The sequence below is a fragment of the Peromyscus eremicus genome, chromosome 18 (assembly GCF_949786415.1).
Source record: "Peromyscus eremicus chromosome 18, PerEre_H2_v1, whole genome shotgun sequence".
In the NCBI taxonomy this organism is placed as follows: domain Eukaryota; kingdom Metazoa; phylum Chordata; class Mammalia; order Rodentia; family Cricetidae; genus Peromyscus; species Peromyscus eremicus.
The window spans coordinates 37,920,880-37,943,300 of NC_081434.1; the positions used below are offsets into that span (position 1 = coordinate 37,920,880).

Below are 22,421 nucleotides of genomic sequence, written 5' to 3' on the forward strand. Positions count from 1 at the left end.
CCTCTCTCTTCCTGCCACCTGCCAATCTAGATGTAGAACTCTCAGCTCCTTCTCCAGCACCATGTCTGCCTGCACAGTGCCGCCATGCTTTCCACCATGATGACAATAAACTAAACCTCTGAACTGTAAGGGAGTCCCAATTACATGTTTTCCTTTAGAAGAGTTGCTGTGGTCATGGTGTCTCTTCACAGCAATAGAAACACAAGCTAAGCCACTTCTGGATTCTCAGAACAAACAGTATGGGCAAGATTTCAATACCCATCCCTGGTCCCTTCAGCTATATACCTCCCATACCAAGTACTAAGCTATGCCTATGAAGTAACAATAATTTCCTATCTAACATCTTTCAGTGACTTCCCTGGGACTTTGGGATAAAGTTCAAACTCTTTTAAAACGTTTCTTACCTTCTTCTGTCAGCTTTCAGGGCAACATGCTCTTACAGCACAGCCATACAAGTTCTCTAACTACTCCCTGACTATTGATCCTCCCTGTGAGGGCCTCTCTCCTCTCTCTCTCTGATGGAATCTTGTCCCTTCAGCAAAGACTTCAGGGGCCATCTTCTTTGTGAAATGTCTCATGTCTCACGCACATGATATTAAACTTCTGGGTTCATTAGCCTGTCCAGTCTTTTATCTGCACTTCTCGAAGGATGTAAAGGAAATCCACATAGTGGTCCCTCCTAGGCAGCTATTTATTTATTTTATAAAATTTGACCTTGTGTTGTTCTAAAATCTTTTGAAGTTCTGATCAAAGTAAGCATTTGGTATGGAGCGTATGACCTGTTAGATCCGTGTTGTCCTGTATTCATCACCCATCACCTAGATTTGTGACAGAAAGCAGCCACTGCCTGGAGGCTGTGTGAAATATATTCAAAATGGTCTCCAGCTTTCCTTAAGAACCATTTATAATCCTGATCTCTCTTTCTTTCATGCCCTCTCTTACTTGGGCATGCCCTTTCCTTATCTCTGACACAAACATCCTTCCTCTATCCCAACCTCTACAGCCTTTCTTCTTCCTGTATTGTCCCTCCCCACCCCACAAGTCTCATTCCTCTTCCTCCTCCTCCATTTCTTGGATTGCTGTGGCTTTTTACCAGTAGGGGTGGGGGAATCTGTCTTTTTTAGGCTGTAACTCATAGGATGATCTTCTCTGGATCCAAGGTTGTATCAGTCAGGTTCCACTAGGGTCTGCTGCAGTAACTAATAAGCTTCTCATTTCAGCGGCCTCTTCAAATTATTGTTTCTTGCGCACCTAACTCATTAGCTGTGACTCAGGGGAGGTTTGCTTCAAATGTCATTTTTATTAGAATGCCTGGCTGAAGGAGCAACCTGTACCTCACCCATGCATTTTCATGGCAAAGGAGAAAGTCATGGCAAGCCCCCTAAGTGTCTGCCCCCAATGTACCATGTATCAATTCAACTCATGCTCCATAAACCAGAAGAAGTATTATTGTCAAGGATGGTGTGAATGGGTTGAGGAATCACACTCTTCCTCTAGGAAAGAGGATTACAAGTCACATGACATATGACTGACGCATAAGAAAGCAGTACACTGGGGATCGGAATAGTCATAGAAAACCCCAAGTTAATTACAGTTGTCTTGTGACAGTTATATAACGCCTTAGTCTGTGACCCCCTACAGGGTTCAGATGATGCCATATACTGTTTTTCTCTGTTTTTAAACTCCTAGTATGTTTTTAAGAAAGGAAATTTCAGCAGAAGAGAGAAAACTCCTGTAGGGTAGAATTAGACTTCAGATCAGTATCTTTCAGAATTCAAATTTAGAAATGGCTAGTCATGTTGGCCCCTATCTGTAATTCCAGTACTTGGGAAGAGGAGTGAGGTAGGAGGAATGCTGTGAGTCTGAGGTGAGGCTGGGCTGCAAAATGAGATCCTGTCTCCAAAATCAGCCAGACAAAAACCAAATCCAGAAACCACCTTTAGACTGTATCAATATTCTATTAGATAAGCAAGAAGGATTGATAAGGTAGCTACTGTGTATATAGTTTCTGATTTAGAGGTAAGAGAGAAAAGCATCTTTCCCTCAACTATTTCTTTTTATAGTCTCCTATAACATTAGCATTCTGTTCAAGAAGTGGGAGCTTGGTGGTTAACGAAGGAGTTAACATGGTGAGTTAAATAGCTTCAGTGTCACAAAGGAAACACAGAAGTCACATGACTACGACTGTAGGAAGTGAAGCAGCAACTGCCTCTAAGGCTCATGGGATAAAGAAAAAGACTGAATGATAAGGACCAAGCAGGTAGGATGGAGCTGTGCCCCAGACCTCTGAAGGGAAGATGCTGTCCTGCCGGCACCAGCATGCAAGGGGCACAGAGCAGGGAGTCTCGTTTGGGAAGCGCTGTTTTTTGAAAGCTGGAATCTGGACCCAAGTTCCATTTCCAAGTTGAAGGATATTGATTCCTAGGGCAGCACTGGTGGGACCAGGTAGGCCAGTGAGCCTGAGGAATCCCCTCAACTTTCTCTTGTAGTCTCCATCTAGTACATGCACTGAAAAAGCAAATCAGAGCTGGGCGGTGGTGGCGCACGCCTTTAATCCCAGCACCCGGGAGGCAGAGGCAGGCAGATCTCTGTGAGTTTGAGGCCAGCCTGGTCTACAGAGTGAGATCCAGGACAGGTGAAAAGCTACACAGAGAAACCCTGTATCAAAAAACAAAAACAAAAACAAAAACAAAAACAGGCAAATCAGAGAGAGCAAAGCACAAGGGTGATTTACAGAGTTCCCATTCTAATATCACAGAAGAGAGAGACCAAAAGGAACTCAGAGAGACAGCCTAATAAGCAGTGCATTCCCTAATACCTACAGCTTTGTAATTTAAACTCTCATCCTTTGAGTAAAGTTACCTTTGGTGAAAATAAAAGTGTCTATTGCGAAGACAAAAAAATTAATTCAATTATTTATTTATACTCTATTGTAAAATCATTTAAAAATTTTTAACGGGAAGAAGAGCTAAAGAAGGGGATTTTTACTATACCTGGAATAGTTACAGAATGCTATGAAAATAACAGAGATGGGGAAAGATGAAAACGGGGTGATCAAGGAAAATAAATGTGATCAAGCTCCAAACTTTGCAGGCACTTGGCTTTGCTGCTCCCAGCCATGTAAATGGAACTAGAAGATCATTCCGTTGCCATCCTTGGGACAGTGGAGGTCCAGAAAAGGAGAAATAAACTGAGAGCCATAGCCAGGACTGGACGGACATGGTAGCTGTGGATGAGTCTCTGGATAATGGATTCACGCCATGACAATTGTGTAGAGAATTTGAGTAAAAATGCTGCTATTGACTGTCAGTGGCAGCCTAATTAGCATGAGGCTGGGGGTCAGTCTTATTGTGTTTTTCTGGTCTAAGGATTAAATAGGAAACTGTTTATTGTTTCCAAACTCCTTTTAAAGATTTTTAAAAATGGTCTTTTTTTTTTTTTCCATTCTGGTTTACTCTTGAATAGTCACTAAATCTAATCTCTCATGAACTTGGATACTGCAAACTTCTCACTACGAGTATTAACCAATTCAGCCAGCATCCAACAGTTAGAGCAGCAGCCTCAGTCTGCCTCATCCAGTGTATAAAAAACATTAAGCTCTAAGCACAATACTTCATGGTAAAGATTCTGACTGCATATCAGAGTGGATGTCTTAGTTTTGAAAGTAATTCTACTCTTCCAACTGTAGCTATCTTTGGCAAATGTACAACTAAAAAGAATTCGTTCTTTTCCTCTGTCCCTCTCTCGCTCATCCCCTCCCTGTCAGCCTTTAAATAAAATTAAAATGCTTTAGATCCACAGTCTGAAGACTGGAATGTGAAATGGTCCTACATGGTTATTTATTTCTCCTCCAAACTAGTTTGGCTAAGGGCTTGCCAACTTTTGTTTGCCGTTTCCGAAGAAACCCAACATTTTGATGAGCCTTTGTACTTCTCTTTTGAGTTTCCTTCTTTCTGCCCTGTGCTCTGTTATTTCTTTCCTTTTAGTGTTTGGGAGTTTGGTTCGTTCTTATTTTTTGAAAACACTGATGCATCATTAAGTTATTTGAGGTCTCCCTACTTTTACTCTAGACACACAGCTGTAAATGTCCTCTTTGCTCTGCTTTCCCTGAACCCCACAGGTTCTGGTATGCTGCATTTGGACTTTAATTTAATTCTAGGACTCTTCCATGCTCTTCTGTTATTTCTTCAACAGCCTTTCATTTTTTTCAGGGATTATTTGGTTTCTGTCTTGTTTATACAATTATTTTGTTTCTTCTCTTGATTTGTAGTTTTTTTTCCATTATGACCTGATAAAATGCAGAAATTACTTCAATTTTGTGTGTTTCTTTAAAAAAAGGATTAAATTAAATTTACTTATTTTATTTGTATGAGTGTTTTGGCCACATTTATGTTTATGTACCACATGAGTGCCTGATGCCTGTGGAGGTCAGAAAAGGACATTTGGTGACCTAGAATTTGAGTTACAGATGGTTGTTAGCCAACATGTAGATGCTGGGAACAGAACCTGGATCCTCTGCAAAAGCAGCAAGTACATTTAACCATGGATCCATCTCTCCAGTCCCTTTGTATGTTTCTTAAAACTTGCTTTGTGTCCTAAATATGATATATTTTGAAGAAAGTTCCATGTGTTGATGGAAAAAAATGCATAGTCTTCAGCTAATGAAAGTAAACTCCATTGATGTTTACTGAGTCCATTTGATTTTTGTAAATATTTTGTTTTGATGCTCTCCATACTGGTAAGAGTGGGATGTTGAAGTCACCCATTATTGCTGTGTTGGACCAATTGTTCCCTTTATATTCCATAGTGTTTGTTTCATAAAAGTGTTCTCTCCAATATTCAGATAGCATATGTTTATGATTGTTATATTTTCGTGAGAAACTGTTCCCTTCAGCAATATATAAAATCTTATTTGTCTCATCTGACTAATTTTGACTTTTAAAGTCTGCTTTGTTGGATGTGAATATAGCTGCTCCTGCTTGTTTTGAGAATTGCTGAAATAGCATTTCAAGCCCTTTTATGATCAGTGTGTACAGGTTTTGCTAGTGAGATTAATTCCTTGCAAGCAGGAATTGTTGGATACTGATTTAATCCAGTCGGCCTGAATTGTTATTTGAAGAACTGAGGCCATTTACGCTCAGAGTTGTTATTGTAAGTTATGTACACATGCCTATTATTTTGTCATGTTTTCTCTCCCCCTCCCCGGGTACTTTGTATGATCTACGTTCATTGATTCCTCCTTTATCTAACATAGAGACTTGATGGTTTTCTGAATTAATGGTTTGATTCCTTCCTATTTCTCCTCTGCAATCTATACTTTAGTGAGATTTGCTCATTTTTCCTTCTTGCCATACTAGAGGTTGACCCCAGGGCCTCCTGCATGTTTGATGAGTACTCTACACTGAGCAGACCTTCTGGTGAGATTTCATCATACCCCTACCCCCACGCTCTAAGAACTGTTTTTTTCTTGCTTCCTCTTCTAGGTGCACAGTCCCTTTGGGTATTGTCCAGTATTCTGTCAGTCTATGCTTATCTTGACATGTCTTTGTTACTCCATTGGTTGTGGAGGATAATTTTGCTGACACTGATATAATCTGTGATCTAGATTGGCACTGATTTTTTCCCAGTGTTTGAAATACGTCATCCCAGTCACTAAAGCCTTTAGTGTTTCTGCTGTGAAGTCTTGCGTTATCCTGATGGGTTTGACTTCATAGGTGAATAGGTGCTTCTCTTTTGCAACTTTTTGTGTTCTTTCATTGTTTGGTACTTTTGGCACTTGCAATATATCATGGGGAGGTTCTTTTCTGAGCATCTACTTCGGGCTCTAAATAGCCTCCTATACCAGATCACCATGTCTTCCCTAGGATCTAAAAAAAAATCTGCTTTTTTATTGAATAGGTTTTTTATGCCTATAACCTACACTTGAGTTCCTCATTTATTACTATTTTTGTAGATTTGATCTTTAGTACTGCCCCAGAGATCTTGTCTATTTTGTTCATTTATTATTTTTTCTCAATTTTATCTACAACTTTGTCTTCAAGTTCTAATATTATTCTGTGTTTTCTAGTCTACTGGTGAGGCTTTCGACTGAGTTTTGACTCACTTAACTTTTCACTTCAAGAATTGGAGTTTATTTCCTTTTCTGTCTTAATTGCTTATACTCACCTGTGCATTTGGACATTCCCTGAGTGCCTACTAACTCACGTGTGCATATGCTCCTATTACATCTTCATGGCTTTGGGGAGACACAAATTGAATGCAAGTACTTAATTTCCCATCTCTAGCTAGAAGCCTCAGCAGCAGACTTTTAATCCATATTTAACTCTTAGTAAAGATGCTATCATGAAGCACAATTAGAAGTAACTATTTGAATTTTTTAAAGCCCTACTATTCCGGTAGCTTATCACATTAATCCTTAGAGGAGACTTGGAAATCTTTACCTGTCTGAACTTTGACTATTATATATTTGATATGATAATCCCCCCATTCTTTTTCTCTTAACAAGCACACTTAAGATAAAAAAAATTAAGCTTTTGCACTCTGGTTGCCTAAAGCCCAGAAAACTCTCAAAATAGGCCTTGTCACATAAAAAATTAATTGGTTGCTTTGTTCCTACTTAGCTTTTCATTAATTTGAGGACATAATTTAAGTGACAGTTAACTGTATCACCTTTGCCTCTCTCTGTTAAAATAGAAATCTCTATTTAAAAGTCTAATTAAGAAAGTTTTCTGAAATATTTATTTTTAAGAGATTAACCTTTACTTTTTTTTGTATTATGAAGTAATGTAACTTCAGCCACCAGGAAAGGCCCATTGTTTAGCTTTGCTCCCAAACAAGCTACTATAAAACTCACTGGGTTTAAACAGCAGTCATGTTTGCAATTATGCTGGACTCAGCTGGGAGAGTCATCCGCTGGGTTCATGTGGAATCAACACATGGCTGTAACTCTTCATTTGCTGCCCTGGTATTTGGGGCCAGCTCTTTGTATTGTCTCAGTTTGAGAGAGGCTAGTTCAGGCTTCTTCACCTTGTCAGACGGGGCAGCAACCCGAGCTGCTAAGAGTGTAAATGAAGAGCCATGTCTGAGATCACTTCTCTCACAACCCCTTTAAACAAGTCACAAGTCCTCTTCCCATTCACGAACTGAAGGGATAGACATCACCTATTGGTGTGAAGAGCAAGAAATTCACATCCCAAAGTAGTAAGGAGGAATTAAGATAAGGATGAATTTTGGTCATTTTTTTTTGTTATCCACCATGGGGTTCTCTAGCTATAACTTTTTCACATTTTCCACATGTGGCTGGTACACTGGTGAGCTGGGAATATAGTTCACTGGAAGAGTATTGTCTGCTACAGACATATGAGAGGACCGGGTGGCCAAACCAGGGCCATAACAGGCTCCCCTGGCAGCTCTGACATGGACTGGGCCTTAATTTCAGTTCACTAGAACAGACTGGAGCTGAGCAAGCAATTCCTAGGAAAACCATAACGTAGGGGCAACCAATCAACAGGTGCCCCCCAGCCTCATGCCAGCTCAGCAGGTGCCCCCCAGACTCATGCCGGCTCAGCAGGTGCCCCACATTTCTGCTAGCTAAAGATAGCTTTTTCCACCCTCTTGTCATAAGCCCCTAGACACTAGACTTCTGCTAGCTAAAGATAGCTTTCCCTATCCTCTCGTCAACAAGCCCCTAGACACTAGACACCACCACCACCAATGGACCCCTAATGACTACAGCCTCCCACCAATCAGCCCCTAGACTAATCTCTCCTCTACCAATCAGCACCAGATTAATCCCTTCTCCCTTGAATTCCCCTAACTCTGCTTAAAAGGAACTTGTGACCTTCTTTGGGGGTCACTATTTGCCACCCCAAAAAGCTGGAAATAAACACTCTTGCTAAATTGCATACATGACTATTGATCTTTCTCTCGTATGCTAACAATATAGATAATGAGTTTGAAAGATAGATGATAGATAGATAGATAGATAGATAGATAGATAGATAGATATAGAGATAAGGTAGGCAGGTAAGTAGGCAGGCAGGCAGGCAGACAGACAGACAGATAGGAGAATCCATTCACATCCCAACTCTCATCCCAATGCTACATGAAGCTCAAAGCATAGGATATGCTATTCTGTCTTAGGTTAGATACAGATGAAAATCCTTGGCTCCAGCTTCGCTGTGGCCAGAAACCTGTGAATGAGAAAGATAAGTAAGTGTTCTGTTCCTATATGTCCAATATGTAGTGACAAGACAAGGTCAGAATAACTATAATAGACACTGTTTTCAGCATGGGAGCCAAAAACCAAGGCACCCAGAGCCGTCACCTAGATTCATCCTGAGATCCAGTTGGCACAGGGTCCAGGCTACTTCATTTCAGAAACAAGAAGCTTGCCCCGATATGTCATCTGGCTCTTTTTCCTACTTTGACACATGTCTTAGGCTTTTAAATATGTAAAGGTCAATTAGATAGCTACAATTATCAAATAATTACAGAACACCACTTCCAGATTCTTAAACACTTCCTGACAAAGTTGCTCCTTGAAATTTTAAATCATGGAGATTTTCACACTGTTGAGAGCACTTGTTCTAATGATCTCAAAAAATTCAGGGTAGTAGTTGAGGAGGAATCTGAAGAGCTGGATGGACTGGATGTTGGACATGACAGGAAAGAGGGTGAGGGATACATTCAAGTTTGTGACGTGTGAAATTGAGTATATGGCAGTCTTTCTCTTTTGAAAGGGAATAGAGGAAGAGACAAGTTTTCTTTTATAAAGCTAGAGTTCAAAAGTTTTGTTTTGAATGGTATCTAACCCTGTCCTTGAGCAATAAGGCATTATAACCCTCTTCTTCCCAACAAGTAACTATGTTCCCAAAACACTCAGAGACTTATTGAAGACACAGCTTTCATGGGACCATAAAACTGGAACCCAAGTCTTATGGCAGTCTACAAATGGCCCTATAGGGCAATCCTCACTCCTCAGCATTCCTGTGCTTCATCTGTTTCCAAAAGCAAACATCAGGTTGATATCCCATTGGTGAGATAGAACTGGGTGCTGCATGGTACCCAAAGGATCAACTATGACGTAGGTAACTGTTGCCTGCACTGTCAATTTGGAGTCTACTAGCCACAACTAAAATTAATTAAATTAAAATTAACCCTCTTAGGTACACTATCCATAGATCAAATTCTCAGTAGATACATAAAGTGGGTGGGAACCATATTGGATAGCAAAGATAGAGAACACTTTTGTTATGGCTGAGATTTCTGTTCTGAAGTGTTGAACTCTAGCTATTCAGACTAGAGTCATCTAGAACGTGATGAAAATGTACTCTCATCCTGATGAGCATGGTCTACGAATACATTTAGGGAAAAAATGGTTGTTTTCTGCTTTGAAGTTGACACATTTCATATGCTGACTCTCAGTTAAGCATTAAGGAGCACTTTCCCCAAATCACACCCTGGAATGTTTGCCTCTTTTTTATCCAGTAAGTTTAGAATCATGGCTGAGGGCAGGAGCTGGGTTAGTTTCACCTTTGCGTTTCCTGCACTAAAAATATATGGATACATAATACCTGTGTTTATCCATGTTCCACCACTCCCATGTATTATACACACGCCCAGTGTACAGTGCTCTGCAAAGAAAAAGCATACAACTCAGCATATCTCATTGTACCGCTGTGAATAGTTGCCCATTGGAAGAACTAATCAGTAAAAAGCAAACGTAACACTGAGATGTTTGTAGCTAAAACTAGCTCCACAGTGCAGTCCTTTCTCATTCCTCCTCTCCTGGCAAAAAGGACATTGAGACTCTAATATTAAAAACTAAGGCTGTTGACCACCATAAGAATCAGGAGTTGAGACCCTAGCAGGGAGTTAGTTGGATCAGGCTCACCTGTCCACCATTTAGCAAGTCCCACCCCCAAGGAAGACAGTGACATCTGGAAAGGCTGCTTTCACACGCACAAGCACATGGGCAAACTGTGTTCCTAAAAGGTCCTTTTACAAAAAAAAAAAAAAAAAAAAATAACAAGACATGAAACAAGCAGGTGTTCCTTAAATTTTATTTTTATTCTTTTATGTGTGTGTGTGTGTGTGTGTGTGTGTATGTGTGTGTACGTCTGCCACATGTGTGTGAGTGCCTGTAGAGACCAGCAAAGGGTGGAGCTGGAGGTACAGACAGTTCTAAACGTCCTGACATGGGTGCTGGATCTGAACTTGGGTCTTCTGAAAGAAAAGCAAACCTTCTTAACTGTTGTGCGCCACCTCAGCAGACGGTTTTCCAGTTTCTTCTTGTCATTTTCTGTGTGTCTTGGGATGTTACATAATCCCGTAAAGAGGTAGAGTAAGGAGAGGAATATATCAAGCTATGACCCCAGAGTTTCTCCTCTACCAATCTACCACTTATTCTTCTTGTCTTTCATGGTAAAGCTAGGAAAAGACTCAGAACAAAATTCATTTCAACTTGATTTTCTTTTCAGCTTTTAGTCCAGGCGATTTTCAGTACAAGTGATAATTTCCCTAAGTGTGCACTCAGGGTTTCCATCCTATCTCCCCAGGTACCCTATTCTCCAGTGTGCCAGGACATTATACACAGACATGCATACACACATAAACATACATCTTATACATCCTCCCACAGTCATTCTGCACATGGACCACCAAATGTGTGTGTCAATACAACTGTGTGCACATGTCCTCCTCTGACACAATCAGCCCTTTACCTGTCTGAACCTTGTTTTCCCCCCATACAGTGCTGGTGCCATGTCTGACTCAGTTTGGACATTTGTAGGACTTACTGTGAGCACATTGACCTCCTTCCAGCTACAGAGTCTCCTCTGGGGAGGAGTATCACAGCTTGTTCATCTTATCCCCCACTTGAAGAATTAGATAGGCTATTTCTGGCTTTTACTATTATAATTCATGCCTTAATGAGCATTCCTGTACATCTGGGCATGTGATATAATTGCCCAATTCCACGTGGGCAATTATATCAGTGGAATGCATTTCCAAAAGAGAAGTTCAGATTAGAAGATATAGGAAGATATGTGCATGATATTGACAAACATGGCCAAATGGCCCCCAAAGACTCTTCACTCCTTTACCATCCTCCCAGCAGATTGTAACATCAGAGGCAAGTGTCTAAGCTTGTGGATCCTTTCTCAGAGACTTGTGGCTTTAAGACATGTATTTGCTACAATTGATCAGGCCAGTGTCTGTGAACATGTCCATGTGTGTGTGTCAGTGTCTATGTCCATGCATGTGTGTGTGTGTGTGTGTGTGATTTTTTGTAGCAAAAAAAAAAGAGAACTATAGTATAGTGAACTATCACTGTCCCTTCTCCAATTCCTCCTATTTAAGAGAGAGAGTCCACCACCTGCAAGATGTCCTTACACATGTGGTGTTGAAAGAATGACTCAGTTGATCCCTGGAAGAATTAGGGTGGGTAGAAAGAGCTCCAAGAACTGGATAAGAGGTCAAGGTATAAGAAGATAAGATAGCTAGTGTTCTCCAGGAGGTCAGCCCCTTTAGAGAGCAGCATGGGTTTTGCCCTGGGCTAGTATGAGGAATGTAGAATGCTCCTTCTATATTCCTGCCCCCAAGAGGCTCACATGGAGAAGCCAGGGATGCAAGTGAAGTCCTGCTCCAGGGTAGTAGAGCCAATAGTTGTGAAGACCACTAACTCTGAGACCTTCCCAAATATTAATGTTTATCATCTTACCCAATTCTTATAAAAACAAAAACAAAAAAACCTCTGAGAGTAACATGAGCTAACCTCAACTCCCTATGACCCAATACCACATAGTACATGGCAAAGGTTGGGAATAGACTGGGGTCTGTTTGACTTCAGAGTCTCAGAGGTGAATCGGAGATGCTGAGCATGCCCAAGGCTCAGCTCCTGTATCCCTCCTTATGCCGTTAATGGGTTTTTTTTTGCTCCTTTCTCTTCATAACGCCATGCTGCAGTTTATGGTAATGGTGGAGATCAACTAAGAGTATTCAAGGGAGATGTTGCCTGAGCTGAAATACAAAGTGAGTAGGAACAGGAACATTCCAGATAGAGTAGCTGGCCTGACCTCAGAAGTGCCAACCTTCAGGAAGTAGGAAGTATCCAAAGTAGAGAGAAAAGCGGATGGGTGGGGGTTAGTCAGGAGGTTAGCCTCTGCAGCCAGGAATACCCAAGTTCTAATCCTAACTCTGCATCTTATTAGCTAAATGATTTGGAGTACATGGCTTATGCCTCTGATCCTTTGACTGTAAGATTGAGCAAGCAAGTTCTTTCCCTCACGGGTTGTTGAATGGATTGAATGAGTTTGTGTATTTGGGATGCTTAGCATGGTGTCTGGCTCATGCCCACTATGTCCGCTCACACTAGAGACTGTCCTGATTCTAAGACAACCTAGATATAAAGAAGAGGGGAACCGAATTTGTAACTTATCTGTAGGATTTATTATAGAGAACTATCGCATGTGCTCAGAGATGTAAATGGTGCCATAAAAAGGGAAGGAAGCAGAAAACCGTTTAATGGGGGAGACATGGGCCTTTGGCTCTGATTGTCCCATCAAATGTGATTGAGCTCGTGGGCTTTCTGATGTAAGTCCAAATGGGTTTCTTAATGGCTGTCTATTTGTTTATGACATCTTTATTTGACATTAAAATGTAATGACCTACCTCAAATAAGGTGAACAAGCAGAGAAGGACAAGTTTAAAAAGAAAGGCATTTAGGTGTAACTTGTGAATTTCCCCTTTTACTCTTTGATACCATAAAATATCTCAAGAAAACCCAAGTGGGAATCAGAGAAGGGCTGCAGCTGCTCCATCTGCTCCGTCTTCTCTTCTGTTCCTGTCAAATCGCCTGTAGAGCCACATCTGGGAGGGACTGCAAAGGAAGCAAAATGGGGGAGAGGAGTAGTGGATATTTCTCCAAGGAGTCAGCTGACGCAGTTTTCATGACTCCACATTCTCTGGTTTTCTTCTCCTTACATGTCATCCCACTTCCCAATCTAAAATGAAGCTAAAGTAGGACCTTCTTCCTCTGGGCCAGTTTTGTCTCTTCCTCTCCCCGTCAGCTCCCAAGAACCCGTCTTCTGTAAGAAAAACACGTGGTGGTCATTTCCCCGATGTAAACCTTCCATGCTCTCCCATACCTGTATTCTAATGACTTGTGAGATACTAGAGCCATGGAATTAGGTCTCAGCCACTTCTCCTAAGTCAGCTCATGTTCATGCAAAAGGCGGAGGAGTGTGCCCTTCTCTGACATAGGAGAAGGTTCCTTTCATTCATGACCTGCCTTCCTCACCAGACTTAATCTCAGAGACAAAGATCTGATCGGTTTTCCTTATCAGTGCCTTATAGATTATCCTCTGTAAACATCTGGTGAAAAAATGTAAACAGATGGTAGTACATAACGGTCAATGGTTGTAAGAGAAACAGTTTAGAGGCAGGAGGATTGCTCTTTGAAGGAGTAGGGGTATAATTAGGGACCGTGGAAGCTTAAGGGAACAATGATCTCCATGCTTAGTTTGGAAGAGATAGCTACCAACACTTACATGGCATTCCACTTCTAGGAGGAACCAACTGTAAGTTTCCTGGATTGATAAACCTTATATTTGGGGGAGTAACTCCATGTATAATATTGATGGTAGTCTGTAACTCATCACATTTTGGGAGAAGGGAAGACATGACTTCATGGTGAATTGTATGGCCTTAGACACTATGTCTGTTACCCGAGAAACTTGTCCTTAGAGTGGCATGGCTACTAGAAATGAAAGGCCAACATTGTTGGGGGGAGAAGGAGAGAGAAAAAGAATCCAGAGGCTAGCTCTCCACAAACACTGGAACTGGCCAGATGACTAAGTGAGAGAAAAAAATCTTAAGTGTCTGCTCTAGAAAGTCCTCACCAGGAAAGGATATGGCAAGGGAGGCCAGGCTCAGAGCTGAGCCCCAGACATTGAGTTCTCATCTTAGTTTTCCCCAAACTGGATCTTATTACCTAACTTCCGTCTACATTGCTCAAGCCAACTTTGAATCTTAAACTCGTGGAAGCGGTACATGATCACAGTGTGGGAGAGGGCAGGGCCAAACACACGAGAAGATAAAAACAGAATTGACCTTATTGAGAAAAAACAAGATACAAGACCTAAACTTGCTGTTAACCTGTTTTAAGGTTTCTTAATTTTATGAAGCCCTGACTCCTTTCCATTGTTATGATATCAATGCCCAAGATCCCAAGAACCAAAACTGTTCAGAGTTGTGAGCTGCCCTGGTGTGATCTCTGGGCTCTTTCATGCTGTCCCAGACATACCCTCTAGGACTGGGTTGAAGATACCCCATCTCAGCAGCACAAATTAGAACAGCCAAATTCTCTTAACTCCCACTAATCTTCAACTTGTGTTTTCAATGTGTGTGTACAGCTTCATCATACACAACAAAGACACTTTCTTCAACAATGCCACAAGAAGCAGAATCGTGCATCATATTTTACAGAGAATAAAGTATGAAGAGGGAAAAAACAAAATCGGTGAGTATATTGTTAGTGTTACAAACACTTGATGTTTGGGGATTCTCTAGACCTTATCATTGGGCCTCCTTACGCCCTCTAACTACCCGCTTGATGGAGAATTCACAAGCACACTTAGCATCCTTAATTACCTTCTTTGAACAGCATTTTATATCTCATTTATCTATGATCACTGACACATTCTCTCAATCCGGCAGATGTTTACGGAGCATCCATGAGCAAGGAACTAAGGGGATAAATGCAGTTATTTCGTAAAGCTTGTATATTAAAAGCTAAAAGAACAAATAAATATAATAATTAACATGAAGAAATGATAAAAGGTGACACTAGGAAGGTACACTGCAGAACTAACTGAGGGGTAGGAGAAATCTTCACCAAGACTCTGAAAACTGAACTGAGCTGAGAGTAGCAGAGACAGTGGGGGATGACGGAAAGGTGGGGTGTCACCTGAAAGGGAGCCACAAGTGCAAGATGGAGTTGTTCAAAAAATCTCTCCCTCCCATTAAACAGCCTTCAAATATTATATTTTAGGCATTTTATGAGAATAATTCCATGTGATATGATCATGCCTTATTAAATAGGCTATTATGTATCAGGAAGGCTTGGGTGGCTTTGTCCATATCTCTGTCCCAGCAAAAAAATGCTACTTGAATAATGATCTATATCAGTCAAGGTGCAATGAGAAGACAAAAGCATCCATCACTGGAACAAGGAGATCTTAATATAAATAACTACAGCAGGAGTTGGAGCTGTGGAGGTCTGGCTGGCTGAGGATAGGAACACAGGAGTAGAGAGGATAACAGCAGTCCTCCGTGATTCCAGTCTGTAGCACGAATCTTAACAGGTCTTATTAATAAAAACAAACTCAGAGCCAGGTATTGGGGTGAACGCTGAATGATCAGAGAAACAGAACCAGCCACAGCTACCTCACCTTGCCAATTCCTTAGCTGATCCTGTTTCCTCAGACTGGAAGCTTCTGAGTCCTCATCCAGAATGAATCTCAGCTGAACTGCTGCTAAAAGTCTAAAAGCTTAACCAGCCTAGTTCCTGGTTTTCATGCCTTATATACCTTTCTGCTTCCTGCCATCACTTCCTGAGATTAAAGGCTGTGTGTCACCATGCCTGGCTGTTTCCAGTGTGGCTTTGAACTCATAGGGATCCGGATGGATCTCTGCCTCCAAAATGCTAGGATTAAAGGTGTGTGTACCACCATTTTCTGGCCTCTATGTCTGTCTAGCAGCTGTTCTGTTCTCTGACCCCAGATAAGTTTATTAAGGTGCACAACATATTGGGAAATACAATATCACCACACCAGTCCTCCATGGATTCCAGTCTTCTGTGATTTCAGCCTTCCATGATTCCAATCCTCCATCTGAGGACTAGACCTGGTATAAGAGCTACTGTGGAAGCAAAGCTGTTTGCTGGAGACTTGCAGAAGACCTGCTTTTTTGGAATATTCGGGACAACTGTCTAGAAGGTTCCAGGGAAGCATTATCCCATGGAGCCATGTATAAAGATACCAGGAAACATGCCCTCATTCACCACACCACTACAGAGGCAGATGCTGAAGAAATTTGGTGAAGGGAGCACTGGATCTAGGAAGCAAAGTCGCTTCCTCCATCAGCGTCCACCCAGTACCTTCAACCAGCACTGTGTCACCCAACATCCAGAAATACATAAGGCCCCACTTCTAGTGCTGAGAAGCAGAGTGAAGATACCTCGGGAGCTGAGGGGCAATATATTCACTACTGACTTGTAGCGAAAATGACCTGCTCATCACTCTTCCTGTATGTAAGACTGGACGGCCGTGTAAATCGTTTTAGCCACTGGATCCACAACCTCGGACATCTCGGCTGCTCTGCCCAATCCAGAGAGACAACATTTAACAGTTTGTAAATGTGATGGCCTACACGCAGATTCAGCAAAACAGCTACCCTGTGGGGTGTGGGAGAAGTGTTGTCCAACAACACCGTGAGAGGAACAGATTTGAGTTCCGTGGGCTCCGGCTCAGTATGAGTCACTAGCATAATGAAACTGTGAAGAAGGGGGATGGGGGGATTATCTTAATGCTGAACCGCACAAAGTAAAATGTAATGGAGAGAAGTGATGCTCCACATCTGAATACATGTGGCATGGAATATCCAGAGAGCATCGGTGGCAGCTGGATCTGAGGAGACTGAAGTTCATGTCTGTCATTTTTAACATGAGTGACATTATAAATGAACATAGCCCATAGTCTCTGCAGGAGTCATCCTCCCTTAAGACATACCTTTTCTATGTCTTTGGTGACATTCTGGCTGGAGACAATTCCTCCTTCTTCTGAATTCCTGTGACTTTTTTTTTTTTTTTTGGCTGGGGAGTGGGGGACTTTGAGGCAGGGTTTCACTGTGTAGTCCTGGCTCTCCTGGAATTTGCTCTGTAGATCAGGCTGGCCTCAAACTCATAGAGATTTTCTTACCTCTGCCTCCCAAGTGCTGGGATTAAAGGGTTGAGCCACCACTGCCCAGCTATTTTTTTGTTAATATTTATTGTTTGTCACACATACCTCATTTTATTGTCTTGAGATACTTTCAATCACATTATGCAAATCTGCCACCTAAAGAGAACCACCGTTGACACGATCTCCTAAATAATTTAAATAGTACCTAAATTACTTTCTTCATGTTGATTCCTCTAAAGTGATTTATTAAGACAAACTTCAGTTGTGCTATGCACAGCTTTCTATCATATTTTTTCAGTTCACGTGGTTTTATTAAACGTGCTAAATAGCAAGTGAGTCAATGTGAAATTGTGGAAAGAGCTATTAAGGACTATTTCAAAAGCTAAAAATAACTCGAAAGTAATGCCTTTAGTAACATTTATATTATCACTATTGGCATATCTCACAACTCATAACCATCTACTACTGAAGAGTACTAGTTAAGATAGCATGTCCTTAACTCTTAAGGAGTGATCTTACGCATCTTTGTACCATTGGTGTCTACTGTCTAGAAGGATAAATCAATAAATGTTTGTCTCCTTTTCACCATCCTTACACAATCAAAAAACCTTTACAGCAGCACCATGGGGCAATTATGATGCCAAATTTTTGTCATCTCAAATTTTGAGCTGTTCTCATAAACTAACCCAGAGGAAATACAAAGAAGAGAGAGTCTGGCTTTCAGTATTCCCAAGGAGCACTGAATGCCTCAGTGTTGCTTGTCGGGAAGAGTCTTGGTAGAAAACTTCTCAGTTCATGAAGAAGAAGGATTCTAATCAAGGACTGCATCCTTAAAATCTGGGAAGGAGCCAAAGATGATACTCAGTGGTAGAGCACAGCCCTGAGGTTTAATTCCCGGCACCACAAAGAATGAATGATTAAACAACATGTTCGGAAAACTGGTAAAGAAGAAATGGCAGCGTGTTGAATGAGAAAATCAATCAAAGAATAAATTGTCAACCAGAAAATTGTGAGCCTGAGTAATTGGCTGGAAAATATAAAGTAAAACTACAAATGATTTGTTTATCTAATATTTCATTGTTATCTCTGGTTTCATAAATGGAAGAAAACTGAACTTAGTGTTCAGCCTACACTGTTTTCTGCTGAAAACCTTTCTCAAAATGTCACCTTGCATGAGACAACATTGATCAGAAGCAACACAAGAATATTGATTTCTAGACATGATTCATAACGATATTTTAGTGGAGTGTAAACTGTCACTGTGTAAGGTTTTCAACCTCACTCTAAATGTATTCCAACTGTGAAAATCAAATCTAGTGAATCCCACTTTCAAAACAGGGCAATTAATAATTCAACAAAGATCTATTTATGTACATGTATATATACAATTACTCTTGAAATTGATTTTTATTCTCAAGTCTTGTGTTTAGAAGGAGAGTTAAGGAGATAGACTATAAATATTAGTGGAATTTAGACAAAGCCATCCTTAGCATCCAATAGGTCCCTGGGAGTCCTGCTTTTTTCTAATTCTCAACAGAGATTCCAGGAAACCCAAGCTTTCTATATAATCAATAATTTACTCATTCATTGCAAAGGTATCTGTTGAAGGACTTATGTGTGTTAGATAAAATCTAAGTGTCCCCTAATATTTACACTTTCAGTGTGCTCCTTAGACTTACTTTAATGTCAGACATCTTAAGCCATCGGTGTGTTACTGTGATTATCAAATGACAGAGGTGAATCAGGTCACATGCAATTTCCTGTTAGGCTAGGCCCCAGGATTTTGGTCAGGATCTGACATATAAAGAACATTCTTCATAAAAGGAATAAAAGCTACTTGAGAGACATAAAACCTATTGATGCTTTTAGAGGTCATAAAAAACTATTTGGTTAACTTTGGTTAAATACATGGTATTTGGAACATATTCGCTCCCAGCTCATCCCCTCAACTCCTCCCAGATCCATCCCTACCTCCCTAATGCCCCCTAATGTCATGTACTTTTTAAAAAAGTTTAATAACCCATTGACTACAATTTGTGCTACATTTATATTCCTGAGTGTGGGGCTATTCACTGCAGTATGGCTGACTACCAGGAGCCACATTCTCAAAGACAACTGGCTCTCCCTGCCCATGATGCCATCAGCTGTTACTCAGGAACTTCTTCCACTTCACGCTGAACATTGGCTGACTTGATCATGGGGGAGACCACAGCTGCACAGAAATCCACAACTGGTAAAAGTGCAGAGAATAAGTGACTGAGGTGTGCTCAGCCACAAATGAGACATCTATATCATACATCCTTCCCCAAGGCTCAGGGACCATCATGGAAGAGGAAATGGAAAGAGTAGGGTTCATTTTACGATGCTGCACGAATCTTGATCTGAAAACACCTGAAGTAACCCCGTTCAAAAGAATAAAACTTAAAATGCATGAAAAATTATTTTAAGATGTTAAATACTGATAAAGTATTCAGAAGAGTCTCTCATGAGTAATGAGGAGTATTTGGGACTAAACAAACCTCACCTAACATATATAAGAAGAAACACCCAAAAGAGCACATTCTCTATAAGAATATTTATGTAAATGGCTAGATTACTGTATATGAGAAATTTGGAGGCTGAAGTATGGTGCATTCAAGGGTAGCCTGGGCTGTGAAGCTAAGTTCTAGGCCAGTCTGAGCTATATAGCAAAATGCTCTTAAATACACATAAAAAATATTTACAGAAATGGAAGAAAAATTCAGCAAGGAAATTGCGACTTTGAGAAAGAAGCAAAAAAACAAGATGAAAATGAAAATCTAAGTAAATCAAACAAAAATCACACTGGAAAGCATCACCAAACTCAAAATAAAAAATACAAGGATGGAGGACCATATCATGAAAATACCACATGAACAAGCATGACCACAATGTCTAAGAACTCTGTAATATGATCAACATACCAACCAGAGAATCCACAGGACAGGTAAAAACTAAAGGTAAAAAGAATCTACTCACTGCCATCACAGCAGAAAATTCTCTAAATCTAGAGGAAAACATGGACACATAAAAATTAGTTAATGTATCAAATAGGCATAACCAGAGAAGACTGTCCACAATATAGCATAGAATAAGCTCATAAGGCTATACAGCCTCCTGATCTTCCACACAAGCATCAAAAACATTGGGAAAAGATAGTTTTCTTGACTTGTGGTGCTGGGGAAACTGTATATTCATATTGAAAAAAAAAATTTAACTAAATCTGTTTGTCTCACCCCAAACAAAACTCAAATTCTATATGGCTGAGTACCCTTAATGTAAAGGCTGAAACTTCTGGAGGAAAACAAGCAACGCGATTCAAGGTACAGACATAGGCCAGGACTGTATGGAAAAGACTTGAAGCACAGGCACAACCCAGAGGCTGAATACAGGACAGCAGGAAATCAGGAAGCTTTGTTATCAAGTGAAGAGAACCGAAATGGAGAACTATTCCTCTCTGATTCCAACACTTACTACAGGCTTCCAGTCAGTATTAGTGTCATAGTAGTTTAATTGTTGACAAGTAGGTCAGTGGAACGTAGAGAATCCAGAAATGGAACCACACATATTTGAACAATTATTGTCAATGGCTCAAAAGCTAGTCAGTGGATAAAGGATTCCCTTTTCAGTAGTGAGATTATAATAATTAGGATCTACTTCAAACAATCAGACTTGGACACATATGCAAAAAGGACCTTAAGTGAACCGTACATCTAAATGTAAAAGTAACACTATAAAAAGTCTAGGCAATCAAGTGTATGTACCAGGCTTTGCTGACTCTCCACTGGGAGGCCTTGTCCTTTTGAAGGAGGGGATGGGAGGGTTCAGGGGAGGAGGCTTGGGGGGAGTGGGAGGAGGGATGAGAGGGGGATCTGTGGTTAGTATGTAAAATGAATTTTAAAAATTTAAAGGAAAAAAAATCTAGGCAAAAATATTTGTAATGTGAGTTAATTGAGGATATTTTTAAGTATAACACTGGAAATAAAAGAAACAAAAACAAATAAATTGAAGTCCATAAAAATGGAAATTTTACTCTTCAGATAAATATTGTCTTAGAACAAGAAGAGAATCCACACATTAAGAGAAAAATTTTAAAAGCATATATCTGATAACCTATATCTAGAACACATTACAGCACCCAAAACTGTATTATAAAACATGAATGGTTGTTAGATGTGGACAGACACTTCACGTGTGATATGCCAATGACCTGTAAAAGCTTTTCATCAAGGAGGTACAGATTAAACAATGATGAGCTCTCACTGCGCACGTGTCAGACTGGCTGAAATTAAGACAGACTACACCAAGTATCATTGGGTATGGAGGAATCTGAAATTCAACATGCTGCTAGTGAATTGTGCATGACAAAACAAAAGTGCTCCAAAGGTAGATTCAAGAGGATTGCAAGTCTGAAATCATCATAAACTACCTAGCAAGTTCCAGGCCTCAGAGGGTACAGAGTGAGACCCTGTCTGAAAAACAGAAGAAATGAATGAGGGGAGGTGGGGAGAGGGGAGGAGAGGGCAGAAGAGGAGACAAAGAAAGTGGAAGTTAATAATAATTAGTAACTGTCAATCAGGAGATTGAAGACAGAAAAGTGCTGAGTTTGAGATCAGTCTGGGAGTTCCAGGCCAGCAAGAGTTAGCATGGGACCCTGATTCAATAAACAAAGTGAATAAAACAACAAAAATTAGTGAAGCCATGTATATCTGCAAGGATTTATATGTAAATGCTAATAGAACTTTTGTATGTAACAAGCTTATGCTAGAAACAACCAAAATGTCCATCATCAGGAAACTGCATAATTTGTTATACACCCATGTGATGGATTCAGCAATAAAGAAAATGAGTTACTGGGACTCACTGTTTATGAGCATATGCTGCTCTTACAGAGGACCAGTGTTCCTGTCCCAGCACCTTGTTTTGTTCTTGTTTTTGTTTTTTGTTTGGTTTGTTTTGGTTTGGCTTTTTTGGCTTTTTTCAAGACAGGGGTTCTTTGTGTAGTTTTGGAGCCTGTCCTAGAACTCACTTTGTAGACCAGGCTGGCCTTGAACTGAGAGAGATCTGCCTACCTCTGCCTCCCAAGTGCTGGGATTAAAGGTAGGTGCCACCACAACCTACCGGCAATCCCAGCACCTTGCTGCGCAGCTCACAACCATCTGTAATTCCAGCTCCAAGTGGTCTGATGCCCTCTTCTGGTCTATTTGGGCACCTGCACTCATGTACACATCCACCACACAGACACACACACACACACACACACACACACACACACACACACACAAATAATGAGAAAAATCTTAAGAGAAGGAGAGGGAGGAGTTACTAATGCTTACCATATGGAAAAGTCTCATGCTGAATAAAAGAAGTCAGAAGAAATAAGCAAATATTGGGTGACCACATTCATAGCAGACTCTAAAAAATAAATAGAAATCGAGAGTG

At 40.6% G+C, this 22,421-nt stretch overlaps 1 protein-coding gene across 1 annotated transcript in view; it reads left to right on the top strand.

Annotated features, from left to right (window-relative positions):
* Nucleotides 1–22,421, top strand: part of Ano4 (anoctamin 4) — a 235,532-nt gene that overhangs the window by 147,327 nt on the left and 65,784 nt on the right. The window contains exon 9 of the mRNA XM_059245810.1: nt 14,415–14,521. Coding sequence (XP_059101793.1) covers nt 14,415–14,521 — 107 coding nt within the window. The remainder of the gene's footprint in view (nt 1–14,414; nt 14,522–22,421) is intronic.